This window comes from Sander lucioperca, chromosome 4 (assembly GCF_008315115.2).
Source record: "Sander lucioperca isolate FBNREF2018 chromosome 4, SLUC_FBN_1.2, whole genome shotgun sequence".
NCBI lineage: Eukaryota > Metazoa > Chordata > Actinopteri > Perciformes > Percidae > Sander > Sander lucioperca.
Window position 1 is genome coordinate 28,762,336 of NC_050176.1, and position 14,982 is coordinate 28,777,317.

Consider the following 14,982-nt stretch of genomic DNA (forward strand, 5'->3'; position numbering starts at 1 on the left):
GATGTGTTTGCTCTTCTTCAGAAGTGTACCGTGAAAACTTGGTGGGGATTGTCATTGATGAAGTTCATGTCACATACAAATGGTAAGTTTAAAAACGTTAACGTTAGCTATGTTACCTAACTTAATTGTATGTTAAACCAGTGGTTCCAAACCTGGGGTCCGGGGACCCCTAAGGGGGGTGGCAAAGATCACAGGGGGGGCGCAAGTCTTTATCTGGTTTGAGGTTGAGGTAAAAAAAAAAATATTTGCACATGTTAAAGAAATTATGATAATACACTAGAATATATAATGTATACAAAAGTCTGTATAAAAACTATATATTTTTGTTCTCGCTTAAACTTGTAGGCAGGCTACTTAGTAGGCCAAACCTCCGGGACCTCTTAACCTGGGACCCTGCTGTCATCAAGTCAGCTGCTAGCTGCTAGCTGCTATCATCCTCGTTTTTCCTGCTGCCACGGCATCACTATTTTATGAACGAAACATGGCGGAGAAACGTAAAAGTGCTGATAACTCCTCTGTATCAAAAAAGAAAGTAAGGGAAAGTTACCTCAACTTCGGTTTCGGAGGGGGGGGGCTAAGCTTTTCTTAGACATAAGTAGGGGGGGCGCCAAGGAAAAAAGGTTGGGAACCACTGTGTTAAACGATGGCATTAGAAGAACCGCAAGGTCCTTGAAGCCAAACTAACGCTAGCTACACTAACTTAGCTAGCTACACTAACTTAGCTAGCTTCACTAACTTAGCTAGCTACACTAACTTAGCTAACTACACTAACTTAGATAGCTTCACTAACTTAGCTAGCTACACTAACTTAGCTAGCTACTCTAACTTAGCTAGCTTCATTGATCTGATTGGTTGATTTGGCCGGTCTATCACCAACATAGGTGGTGACAGACAGACAGATGGTTTATTCAATCAGCTAACCAGTATTATCGCCCCTTCCCAAAAGTTCTCCAACGGAAAGTTGGATATATGCCGAGCAAATGCGAAGCAATCCATCTGACGGAGTCAGGTTATGACAACACCTTTTCAAATATTATTATTAATATCCAGTTTCATTCTTGCTGTGCCTCAAACTTGATTATGATGGGGTTTTTTTATTTTGTTTTTTTGTGTCTGTTTTCGTTTTGTCAACCGTTGTGTCTAATTATGATCGTACTGTATATTTATTTATCGTTAAGGACTCCCTTGAAAATGAGATGCTGCATCTCAGGAGGTTACTCCTAATGAAGAAAATGTTCAACAACATCTGCCTTTGTGTTTCACAGCCAAAACTGAAGGTGTTGATGGGACACGTTTAAACCAGTTAAACAAGTTCGGTATAAACTGCTTCTGTGATTATTCCTTCATGTTGGAAACAGTTTTCCGTGAGACAAACGTGAACCGATCATTGTAGAAATAAAATGTTTTCTGTCAAACTGCTCATGTTTTAACAAGACTTTATTATAAAGACACGAATGTACAACTTTTCAGATTTCAATGGAATACTGACATTGCGTGTCTAATTTCACTTTTCAACAAAAAAAAAATCTTTCACCTTTTATAAACAAGTGCTGCAATTCAATCTCCAAAAATACAACACCCCCACCCCGTCCTCTCCCCCCCCCCACCCCCCCACACAGGCTGGATGACGAGTTTCTGAACAAGAATCAAACGTTAGAAATGAACATCAGCAACCCGAAAATCATAGCAGCATCATGTTTTAGTTTTTTTTAAGCAAAAAGCCCACTTCAGATAGAGAGAGTGTTTTTTTTTTTCATGTTATTTCTTCGAAGAATAATCCCAAACGATCCCCAGACTGCACAATCTTTGAGGTTCCAACTTTTTAAAAAGGCCTTCAGGAGTTGTGAATGTGTCCGTTTCTCTCGAGTTGTGGAGTAGAAAAATAATCGATCCGCTGATGGCGACAGAGCACAACCCCGAGGCTTTCGGGTTCCTGTGCGTCGTTTTCAGTCCGTTCACAAATAAACTTTATTAAAATGTCTCTACGAAAAGAGAGGCGAAGTCTCTCCCCTTCCTCTGGACCACCATGGGACCTTATTTTCGGAAAAACAATACGTCCGGTAGTGAACGGGGGAGAGACTAATTGCATGAGCGCAAACAGATCTCAAATCCAAAATGTATTAAAAAAAATGCATTTCACCTTCACAAACAATCCAAGGCACTCTGTAGGTTTTGTGCAAAAATTAAAATGCCTTTATTTTACATGGCAGTGTAATGTATTTATATTTGTAATTGATTCAATTCAGACATACACCCTGTTGAAGATGTGAGGCGAAATGCGTCGGTCATTTTAAATACATTGCCATGTAAAATAAAGGCATTTTAAATTTTGCACAAAACGTTCCGAGTGCCTTGGATTGTTTGTGAAGGAGACATGGATTTTTTTAAAATAAATTTTGGATTTGAGATCTGTTTACGCTCATTCACATGAGAGAGAGAGAGAGAGAGAGAGAGAGAGAGAGAGACCTTCACCTCTCTGTCATTTAAAATAAATCTTCAAAAAATAAAAACCACCAACAGCCAAAAAAAGAATTATAATACTTCTTTGTACGCAGAGAAGAGGAGGACAAACACGGAAGGAGGACGTCACAGCACTTGGAAACGCCACGATGCCTGGTCTTTGTAGTCCAAACAGTCGGAGGCGTTGAAGTTGAGTTTCCATGCCGACGCAGCCGCTGCCGCAGCAGCTGTCTGCTCTTTGTAATCCAGACAATCTGTGGAGTTGAAGGCGAGGCCGGGCGCGCTGTACGCCTGGTGGTGGTGCGACGGGTGGTGCGGGTGGTGGTGGGGAGGGTGGTGATGTGCCGACGTCTGGCCCATGTGGTGGTGCGGGTGTCCCGACATGGAGCCTCCGCTCATCGGGCTGAGCTGGTGCGCGTGGTGCGGGTGGTGGTGCGAGTGCATGGGCGCCAAATACGAGCCACAGTCCACGCCGCTGAAGTAAGAGCCGGACGCCGAGGCAGGGTAGCCCTGGCCGTACGCGGCCGCCGTCTGGCTGTAGGACACCGGGTAGGACGGCGTCCCGCTGGAGGAGGACGCCGAGCGCTGCATGCAGGAGGCGCTGGTCGGGGCGGCCGGGTCGGGCAGCGTGGCCGGCGCCGGGGCCGGGGAGATGGGCGCCGGGCTCCAGATGGACGACACCGGGGCGGTGACCGAGGCGGAGGCGCTGAGCAGAGCGGAGCCACCGCCACCGAGCCCGGAGGAGGAGGAGGACGTGGAGGAGGACGTGGAGGAGGAGGAGCTGGGCGCTGCCGGCGGGGTGAACTGGCCGCTGCTCTCGGAACCCGTGCTCTCTCGCGTCGGAGACGACTTCTTCTTGACGGGCTTCGCCTTGGCGCTGTTGCTGCTCTGCTGCTGCTGCCGACACTTGGCTCGCCGGTTCTTAAACCACACCTGAGGAGAGGAGAGGAGAGGAGAGGAGAGAAAAGGAAAGGTCAGCGTCACATGTCGGCTGGGAAACCAAAGGAACAGGCTGCGCTGACGGAGCTGGCAGGAACTAAACACCGTCACTGTGACTCGATGCTACTGAGGAGCTGCGGCTCTGACCTTTGACCTTTTCACTACTGGCTGCAGTTGATCCAGATAAATAACGGCAGGAGCAACGACACAAAATGTGCAGAGTTTGTGAAGCTGCGTGTTTCTTTGGGACAAATCCCAGGACCTCACACTTTTCAGCACAACAGTCCTTGGGTAGCCTGGTACTACCAGACTCTGGTCCATTAGCCTGGTCCTACCAGACTATGGTCCATTAACCTGGTCCTACCAGACTCTGGTACACTAGCCTGGTCCTACCAGACTCTGGTACACTAGCCTGGTCCTACCCGACTCTGGTACACTAGCCTGGTCCTACCAGACTCTGGTCCATTAGCCTGGTCCTACCAGACTCTGGTACACTAGCCTGGTCCTACCAGACTCTGGTCCATTAGCCTGGTCCTACCAGACTCTGGTACACTAGCCTGGTCCTACCGGACTATGGTACACTAGCCTGGTCCTACCAGACTCTGTTCCGCTAGCCTGGTCCTACCAGACTCTGGTACATTAGCCTGGTCCTACCAGACTCTGGTCCATTTCATTTGTACAGAGAGTCTGGCCACTCTCCATTGACAAGTGTTAACTTCCTTGAAGGCGGGTACTCTGTTGAAGTTTAAAACTATTGGATCTGCCCAGAGCCACTCTGGATCTTCCATAACCAATCGCTAACGTTTGGTCGTGATGCCGGCTTAGCATCGCTAGCGTTAGCCTTAGCTAACTCCTTCACCACTAACGGAGCGAGCTGGAAAATCAAACTGTTCCCGAACCCCGTGGGGAGGAGGGCCACAACATCATGGCCACCAACACAACTCAGCAGAGATTGTTCTTGCTCGGGCTTTAACTTCTGGATATTCGGCAGCGTTGAAACAACGGACCGAATGGCTTCGCTCGCATCTTTCTCCGCCACCATTACGGAACTACAACTCAAACTAGCACACAACCTCAACGTCATCGTTCTCAGCCACTCCCTCTGTTCGCTGATTGGACCGCCAAAATTTTTGCTGGAGAAAACCCAAGACTATACTGCGAACCCAGACGTAGTACTGAAGGGAAATGAAAATTGAGCGGAAGTACGTAGGAGGGCGGAGCCAGGCTACGTGTTGTCTTCCCGTCCACCATGAACTTGTTGTCTTTCCGGGATAAAAATTTAAAAATGAACTTTCTTTGACACTTCACACACATGTCTTTGTCACTTTTTCTCAACGCTTTTTTGACATTATACCTAATTTTTGAGTAAAAAAAAGCAGAAATTATACATTTTTTTGACCAATAGTCAATAGATAATGAGTGAATAACCTATAAAATTGAAAAAAAAACACCCACAATTCAATGAAAGTAATCATTAATTGTACCTGCGAAGATTGTTATATGGGTTCCATACAACGTACATCATGCATCCATGTTATTTTTGGGCAATTTGATATAAAAAAAAACTTTGAAAACTTTGGTCAAGTTTGACCCTAGGACAACACAAGGTTTAAAGGGTCTAGCTTCTCGTCTCAGAAGCTTTGCGGCATCGACCAATCAGGATGAGTTTGATTAAGTCTAAAGTTAATCTGGGTGAACTGACCCTTTAAAGTCAAGCTCTGTTGTGCGATTACAGTGCTTACAGTGCTTTTCGTGGCATCATGAGTAGGCCTACAACCTGGCAGGCTACACGTACTGTACATGAACTGGACTTAAAGCACACACCTACATGTTCAGAAGCCTACATAACATTTCATTTTTAACATATTTCCCTGTAACAGTAAATTAGGAGTAGTTCTCGCAGTGGGTCTATAACAGCAATGCTTTAACCCTTGCGTTGTCTTCTCATCAGCCGTGCAACTTTTCGTTTTTTTCTGGGTCAAAATTTACGATTTGGACGTCTTTTTTGTCACTTTTTTCAACGTTTTTGTCTCTTTTTCCCAACATTTTGTTTCTGCACCTTTTTGGCGTTTTTGTGTTTTTGGAGCTTTTTCCGACATTTTTGTCACCTTTTTCAACGTTCTTTTATTAAATTTTTTTTCAAATGCTATGAAATTGAATAAAACGTATTTCTTTTGAAAATTTGGTTGAAAGAAAACCCAAATTTCTGATATAGAAACTTGTTTGAAAATGGGTCAAAGTTGACCCGAGGACATCAGGAGGATTAAAAAGAGAATATGCTTCTACAAAAATAAAAAAAATAAACTATACTGATAGTGTAACTGGGCCCGTCTGTCGGAGGCAGATCAATTAAATGTTCTGGTGGTAAAAGCGTCTGTCAGCAGCAGCAGAAAGCAGAGAGGGGCTGCAGCCATAACGGCAGCTTTAAGCCCACAGCAGAGGGCCACTAAAGCCGAGGAGGGAAAACCTCTCACAGCCTTTTCTAAAGAAAGCTCACCGCATCAAAAGCCTGTCTTTCACTCTGCCAGAGCGCGGCCAAATTCTCCCCTTTGATAGAAAGACTTGTCTCTACTTGATCAATAATAGCTGAACTTTTGTCTTTTTTTTTACAAACTGGACTTAATTGTGAAGAGACCTGAGGGGAAACAGAAAAAGTGGCACCAGGAGTTTTAAAAACTGAGCTCAGATGCATGAAAGTCTTAACCCTCATGTTTGGGTGGGGTGGTGATGGTGCAGTGGATATGACACATGCCTTTGGTGTGGGAGACCTGGGTTCGATTCCCACTGCGATACATCAACCAATGTGTCCCTGAGCAAGACACTTAACTCCTAGTTGCTCCAGAGACAATGACATGTATAGCAATCGGAGGTCGCTGTGGATAAAAGCGTCGACTAAATGACATGTAATGTTGTCCTCGGGTCTATTTTGACTCGTTTTCAAAAAAAAAATATGGGACATCGAAATAAGAGCAAACGACAAATGTTAGGAAAAACAATGAAAAAAAACTGTCAAAAACACTGAAAGAAGACCTACAAACTTTAGAAAAATCGCCGAAAATGTCAAAAAAAAGTGCCCAAAACATTGAAAAAGTCACAAAAACGTTGGAAAACGTGACCAAAGCGTTGAAAAAACCCACAAAAACATTGAAAAGAAAATTAAAAAAAAGCAACTTAAACAACAAAAGGTTTTTTTTCATGGTGGACGGGAAGACAACACAAGGGTTAAAGGGACAAACACGTGACTGGGTTACTTAGTAAAGTAAAAGGAGATGTAACATGAGATCATCAAACTATCAGCTTCAAGAGTGCTTTCTGCTGCAGATTTCTGAGTTGCTTCTGAGAACTTTTTTTGCTCGTTTTTCACACCAAACTTATAGAAAAATGTTACACTTACAGTATTAGAATGGCAACTAACAGAAATATTTGTCTCCCAAACAACAATATCCGGAGTAGGGCTGCAACTAAAGATTATCTCCACAGTTGATTAATGTGTGGTGTTAGTGTGAACAATATTCACATTTAACAAGCTGACATCAGAGAATATTTGACTTTTTTTTTCCATTATAAAATGAGTTTTGACAAGTTGACAACTTATCGGTCCATCTTTGCAGCTCTAAAGCAAAGGAGACATAACATGAGATAAAACTGCAGCTTTGAGGAAACTTTGCTCTGAGTTTCTTGCACTTCTTTCCTCGTTTTTACACCCAACCTTTTGGGAAAGTTGGACACTTACATAACCTAAACAGAGTCGACGCAAGTGGGATGTTATTTGATCAATCTCAGCAGATTAAAGTAAGAGGGAACGGCCCTAAATCCCCCCAAACAAGCTCAATAAAGGCCTATATTCATTTGGGTTTTAACAGTGGTGGAATGTAACTGAGTACATGTACTCCAGTGCTGTACTTAAGTCCAAATGTTGAGGTACTTGTACTTTACTTGAGTCTTGTCTTTTCACGCCACTTTCTACTTCTACTCCGCTACATTTCAGAGAGAAATATTGTACTTTTTACTCCACTACATTCATCTGTTACAGCTTTAGTTACTAGTTACTTTAGTTACTCCGCTACATTCATCTGTTACAGCTTTAGTTACTAGTTACTTTAGTTACTCCACTACATTCATCTGTTACAGCTTTAGTTACTAGTTACTTTAGTTACTCCACTACATTCATCTGTTACAGCTTTAGTTACTAGTTACTTTAGTTACTCCACTACATTCATCTGTTACAGCTTTAGTTACTAGTTACTTTACACATTCAGATCACTGCACACAAAACACGTGTATTTAATAAAATCTGATGTTTGATTCTAAAATAAACTAGCCAACAATATAACGGCTACAAGTCCAGCTGACATGATTAGACCATTAACAGTAGCTACCAGTCTGTTTACTAGTGACTAATCATTAGTGCTTGGGGTCAGTCAATCATTAACTACCCAGTCCTTCCTCAGTAACTAACCACATTTTTGTGTACCTTTTACTTTAAATACTTTATTTTCCTGATGATACTTACAGACTTTTACTGAAGTAACATCTCCAATGCAGGACTTTAACTTGTAACAGAGTGTTTCTACAGTGTGGTACTAGTACTCATACTAAACTATACTACTATACTTATACATAAGTGTATAATACTTCTTCCACGGCTGTTTTTTTTTTTAGTTGACATTTCCTTTATCTTCTTAATGCAGTTTAAACTCACTAACATGTAAAGCCCCCTGACACATACTAAAGCAGGAGCGGAGCCTCTCTCACCTGCACTCTGGACTCCGGCAGGTTGATTTTCAGCGCCACCTCCTCCCTCATGAAGATGTCCGGGTAGCGCGTCTTGGCGAACAGCGACTCCAAAATGTCCAGCTGCGTCCGGGTGAACGTGGTCCGCTCCCGGCGCTGCTTCCGCGGGTTTCCTGCAAGAAGAAGAAAGAAAAAAAAACACCCATAAGTGACTCTATCCAAGACTGTTTAACACCTGTAACCTAATATCTCTCCACATTTAGAGACTGGATCATGGATCGTGTCGTGCGCTCGGAGATATGTCGTGCGTAAAAAGCAGTTTAATATTTTTGGATCATTTTACGTTTTAATCCGTGTCGTGTCTTTATTGTGTGTCACTGATTGTGATTAGTAGTTGCGCGCGCCTTGTTCGCCGTGTTTCTAACCGATATAAAATGGTTTGGACTTCCAAAATAAAAGCGTTTCGATAAAGGAACGTTTAATTGTCAAGATAAAGGTGAGAGATGGACTTTACGACGGCTGAAATCGATAAATTACAATTTATGTGTTTCGCTAAAAGCACCAGAAACACAGAGCAAAACACGCACACACACACACACACACACACACACACACACACACACACACACACACACACACACACACACACACACACACACACACACACACAGTGTCGACTTTTTCACTTTCCCCAGGTGTTTTCAAGAGACAAAGGATGATGTAAAAAACACAGTGAATGGTTCCTGTGTAAGTAGTATTTCTGGGTTGATTTGTTGGGGTCTAAGTCTAAGTGTTGGCGGTGTGTGTGGTCCGTACCCGGGTACCCGACAGACGGGTGCAGCAGGTCCATGGCGGCTCCGCCCAGGCCCAGTCCGTTCATCCCGTACGGGGCCTGTTTGAGATAAGACATCATGCTAAAGACCGGAGTCTGGACCGGACACAACGCTGCAGATCTCCCGGTGTCTGGACCGGACACAACGCTGCAGATCTCCCGGTGTTCCGGTGCTCAGCTGGGCTCCTGAGAGAGACAGGTGGAAGAAGTATTGAGATCTTTTACTTAAGCAAAAGTACATATACCACACTGTAAAAACACTCTGTTGCAAATAAAAGTCCTGCATTGAAAATGTGACTTAAGTAAAAGAATGTATCGTCAGGAAAATGTACTTAAAGTATTAAAAGTACTCAATGCAGAAAAATCCTCCCTACAGATCCAAACAGTTAGGCCGTTATATTGTTGGCTAGTTTACTTTATAATAAAACATCAGATTTTATAATACATATATCTACATGTGTTCTATGTGCAGTAATCTTAATGTGTAAAGTAACTAGTAACTAAAGCTGTAACAGATGAATGTAGTGGAGTAACTAAAGTAACTAGTAACTAAAGCTGTAACAGATGAGTGGAGTAAAAAGTACAATATTTCTCTCTGAAATGTAGCGGAGTAGAAGTAGAAAGTGGCATGAAAAGAAAAGACTCAAGTAAAGTACAAGTACCTCAACAAGTACAGTAAAAGTAATAATAGCACACTGTAAAAATAATCTGTTACAAGTAAAAATGTGACTTACTTCACTTGCTTTTAGCTGCTTGTTACAGTACTGCTTGACTTCTCTTTTATTTCCTCATACTGCTTTTTTAATGTATTGTTATTTTAATCCCCTCTCCTAACTTCCTTCTTCTCTACTGGACTTTGGTGTCTTCATGTCAGCCGTGTTTTGTATTACATTGTGTGTATTGTTGTTTTAGATGTACTTTTTATCCGCACTGTTGTCTACTGAGCCAGATTTCAAACCGTATAGGTTGTAAAGCACTTTGTGTCAACATTATGTTGTTCATAAATGTGCTATTGAATATTTAAATGAAGTTGACTTGACTTCAGTAAAAGTCTGTAAGTATCATCAGGAAAATGTAGTTAAAGTATTAAAAGTAAAGAACAATCCTCCCATTGTAGAAAGTGGAAACTATCCAAACAGTTGTGTGTTTAATGGTCTATACACACACACACACACACACACACACACACACACACACACACACACACACACACACACACACACGTGTTTAATAGTCTAATCATCTCAGCTGGACTTGTAGCCGTTATATTGTTGGCTAGTTTACTTTAGAATCAAACATGAGATGTTATAAACTACATGTGTTCTGTGTGCAGTAATCTGAATGTGTAAAGTAACTAGTAACTAAAGTAACTAGTAACTAAAGCTGTAACAGATGAATGTAGTGGAGTAACTAAAGTAACTAGTAACTAAAGCTGTAACAGATGAATGTAGTGGAGTAAAAAGTACAATATTTCTCTCTGAAATGTAGCGGAGTAGAAGTAGAAAGTGGCACGAAAAGAAAAGACTACAAGTAAAGTACAAGTACCTCAACATGTGGACTGAAGTACAGTACTGGAGTACACGTACTTAGTTACATTCCAGCACTGACGGTGAGTCTATGATGTAGAAATGAGCATTTATTTATGGAATAGCTGTGTGTTCATGCGTTATAAAACCAAATTAAAAACGCACATGTAGGTAAGTAAGTCAAGTTGATTTCTAGAGCACATTTAAACACATTAAGCTGATAAAAAACCACTAAAGTGCTGTATAAAAGAACACTGAAATGTAAAAAAATTAAAAGTAGAAAGCCAAGAAGAACCAACGAGCAGCAACGAGCAGCAGTTCATAAAAACACGAGTTCCTTGAAGCAATGCAACGTTTCCTTTCCAAAAACAGGCCTTTAAAACATAGACTGTAACTGCTATAAACACTTAAACACGAACAAAGTATTAGCTTAATGTATATACATCACATTTAAAGCCTGTCTGCGGTTACAGGCCTGTCCCATGGCCTAATTTATGCGAGCTTCATTACTATTTGGAGTGTGCGTAAAACGTGTATTCCTGTCCAAACGCAGACCTATACAACATAGCAACATTACTACATAGACTGTCATTTATCTAACTCTTGAAACTAAACACGAACAAAGTCTTAACTAAATGTATATAAATGAGATTTAAAGCCGACCTTTCCCCACCGGTCTGCAGCTACAGGCCTGTCTCTGAGCCTTAGTTATGCGAGCGTTATTACCATTTGGAGTGTGCGTAAAATGTTCATTCCTGTCCTACACCATACAACAGACATTCCTCTACAAATAGACTTTCATTCCTCTAACTCTTCAACCCAAACACGAACAAACTCCTAACTTAATGTATATAATCCGTATTAAAAGCCAAACTTTTCCAACCTGTCAAAAAGCAGCCGAGGCCTTGTCACTTAATTTATGCAGCTTTCACAAAACCGGCGCTTTTTTAACAGCGAAAGCAGTAAAAACACAGCAGAAACACTCTCACACGGCTGTGCAATCAGAAGAGGTCCGCTTAAATCACGCTGCGGAGATATAAACGTTTGTATTTTACACTTTGGGCGTTTTAGAATAAAGTTTAAAGTCCTAAGAACGAAGATTTCCCAACTAAATGAACGCTGTGTGTCTTCTAATCTACTCTGTTCTTTGTTTCGTGCCTAATCCTTTCGCGGCTGTGCTAAGTTCTGCTCGTGTTGTCTCTCTTTCTTGTTTTGTATTTAAAAAAAAAAAAAAAAGGCTTTTTAATATCGAGGCCAGAGGACCACAGATAAAAAAAACAGGAGATAAAAAAAACAGGTTAATTCTGGCCTTTTTTAACCCATGTATAATCATGTGTTTGATTAATTTGCACTGTCCCCTTCTTAAATAAACATTTTTCTTTTTTATTTTAAATGCAGAGAGGGGGAAAAAAGACTGATGTGATGGGACATATCTTATGATGATCAGCTACTGATCAGCAGCTGCATGTCTCCAAAACACTAAATCTTGCAGTCAACTAAAATGCACGAAGATGTGGAGCTATGAAAGGCAAAAATATATATATATATATTTTTTTTATATATATATATATATATATATATATATATTTTCTCATCTTCTGATGGGAAGTATTCAGTCTCTACATTGAGGGTTTGAACTGGAAGAAGGAGAGGAAATATGTTCTACAAGACGCATGTTGTGTGATGGAGAGTTGGTCTGGAGCTACAGGTCGATATCAAATTCAACTCTGTAGGCCTAACGTGGGAATAAAAAGAGACGTAAAGGCCCCGAAAAAAGCTTCCGAGACTAAAAAATCTGGCGTAAAAGAAGTGAAACTGAGCGCGAAGATGTGGAGCTCTGGGAGGAAATAAAAACTATTTCATTATGTTGAAATATAGAGTGACAACTCTGTGGTGTTCGGAGGTAACATCATGCTGTCTAAAGACATCATGAACTCTCCTGTGGTCCTCGGGTTTTTTTTTTTAAAGTTTCTACATCATACATTTGGGATTCTTTCATCCAAATTGTCCCAAAATGACCTGGATGGTTCCATACCACGCTCCGTGCAAGTTAAACACAGGATCACTTCACTGCTTTGAATTGTGGGTGGGGTTTTTTTTTTTCTCCTAAAAAAAATGGTTTCAAAACAGTATCCTGAAACTAAACTTTGACAAAACACACACACACAAAAAAAATGATATAATTTCATATAAATGAGGTTTCTCGACCATGAATTCGAAAAAAAAAAAAGAAATAGTGTAAAACTAGTGGTAATACATTGGTGTGAGTGGTGTGTGCAGTAGATGGTAGGCCTGTAGGAAAAAAACGAAGAAAATGTTGCAAAAAAACGTCAAAAAAGTGTCTAAAAAGCGTCAAAAAAGTGTCTAAAAAGCGTCAAAAAAGTATTCAATATCAGTTTGGACCCGGGAGGACAACACAAGGGTTAAAGGGTAAAAAAGAAAAGATAGAAAAAAAAAGTGTGATCTCACGGGAGGGACTCTTATTTTGAAAAGAAAGACAAAGCGGACCACAGATAATAAAAAAAAACAGCCTTTTGGTTAATTCTGGCCTTTTTTAACCCATGTATAATCATGTGTTTTATTAATTTGTACTGTCATCTTCTTAAATAAACTGATTTTTTTTTTTTTTCTGCAGAGAGGGGAAACAAAAAGACTGATAGATGACAGGCTAACTTTCTGTTTTATGGAGAATTCATCAGCAGCTGCACGTCTCCAAAAAACCAAACCTCGCATTCAACTAAAATTGCACGAAGATGTGAAATATAGAGTGACGCCTCTGTGGCGTTCAGAGATAACATCATGGTGGATATCTCTGGAAAAGTCAAGACAAAATTAAAGGTAACAAGAAAGAAAGAAAAAAAAAAAGACTCTTATTTTGAAAAGAAAGCGTAAACGCGCTCGCCAAACGGACTCCTCGGTTCCCGTGTGACTCCAACAGCTGTCCGTTATCACTCAGATCTTCATTACGTTTTCATTAATTCATTAGCTCGCAATTAAACCGACCTGCGGAGACACACGGTTAACTCGCAGAGGCCACTTGAGACGTGTTCTCTCTCCTGCGAATCAATCTCTGCCGGAATCTCAAAGTCTTCACTCCGACCTCATTTATTCACACACTTTCACTTTATAATGTGGGGTCATGCATTCATGCATTGTGCGATGAAATATAGTTTTGGGTTTTATAATCTTGCATACTTTCTTGTTTTGTTGTTGCAGTAAAGCTGACTGTGTTACAATCCGTGTATTTCATTTGTTATAGTCCTAATAAAGGTGCGTGCTGACTTCGAGGCTATAGGCCTACTTTCGCCATGGTAGTGCTAGTGTAGTTAAATTATAGCCTATTTATTTATTTATATATCCTGTAGGTTTTGGTTTTGCTGTGGGAAGAAGAAGCCTTGTAAAATGCATAAACTAAAAATATTATAATTCACTTTTTTGTTAGCGATCTGCTTCTTTAAGCAAGAAGATTTTTGTCACGCACATTTCTCAAACTATTTCTCGGTGTGGACATGAGGAAGGAGCAGTGTTTCCTACTCAGATTTGGTTGATTTGAAGGATTTCAGACGCCTGAAGTATCCAGGCTTTAAATAAGGGAAAATATCATCCATCCATTCATCATTCATCATCATATCAAAATGCCTGAATTTTGTCTTTTGTGATAATAATAAAAAAAAACATTCAGTGTGAATTCTTAAAGCTGAACAAGAGTTAGAAACTGGAAATAAATAAAAGGTGCATACATGTGGCTAAAGGCAAAGACTGAATAAAGAATAAAAATGAATAGTATAGGCCCTGTATATAAAGATAACATCACGTAAGCATTTATCTCAGAATTACATCCTGCAACTTTGAGTTACTTTCTGTGTCTTGCAGAACTGCACACATTTTTTTTTTTTTCTAACGATTATTTTTTGGGCATTTTTTATTCAAGACAGCTGAAGACGTGAAAGGGGAGAAAGAGAGAGAGGGGGGAATGACATGCAGCAAAGGGCCGCAGGTCAGAGTCGAACCCGCGGCCCTCTGCGTCGAGAAGTAAGCCTCTATATATGGGCGCCCGCTCCACCAACTGAGCTATCCTGGCGCCCACTGCGCACACTTCTTTATGCAAGAAGTAGGCCTGTTTACTTAATATGTGGTGACTTCTCGGCTTTATATAGGCTATATATGTGTGTGTGTGTGTGTGTGTGTGTGTGTGTGTGTGTGTATGTGTGTGTGTCCTTATAGCTCATTTATAGCCTTTATGTTTGTTTTAATCAAAGGACACATGCAGTTGTTTTTGCTGTGGGAACTAAATATTATAATTCACTTTTAACACGATGAAAACACATTGAGCATTCAGTTACACATTAATGCCCCCCCCCCCCCCCCTTTCTTTTTGCAATCTCTTTACGTCTAAATCCAAAAGCAGCCTAGAACATATTCTTTCTCCTTTATCATATACAAAAACTCTGCGAAAATGAGTTTTTACTGTACCTTGTTTCTCTTTCCTAT

General features: G+C 40.9%; 1 protein-coding gene across 1 annotated transcript in view; it reads right to left on the minus strand.

Moving 5' to 3' along the window:
- Positions 1–2,553: 2,553 nt before the first annotated feature.
- Positions 2,554–14,982, minus strand: part of LOC116052167 (homeobox protein OTX1 B) — a 14,143-nt gene continuing 1,714 nt past the window's right edge. Inside the window, exons 2-4 of the mRNA XM_031302694.2 lie at positions 8,950–9,151; positions 8,155–8,306; positions 2,554–3,393 (exon numbers count right to left, since the gene is read on the minus strand). Of these exons, the coding sequence (XP_031158554.1) occupies positions 2,587–3,393; positions 8,155–8,306; positions 8,950–9,046 (1,056 nt within the window). The 5' untranslated portion in view covers positions 9,047–9,151 and the 3' untranslated portion in view covers positions 2,554–2,586. The remainder of the gene's footprint in view (positions 3,394–8,154; positions 8,307–8,949; positions 9,152–14,982) is intronic.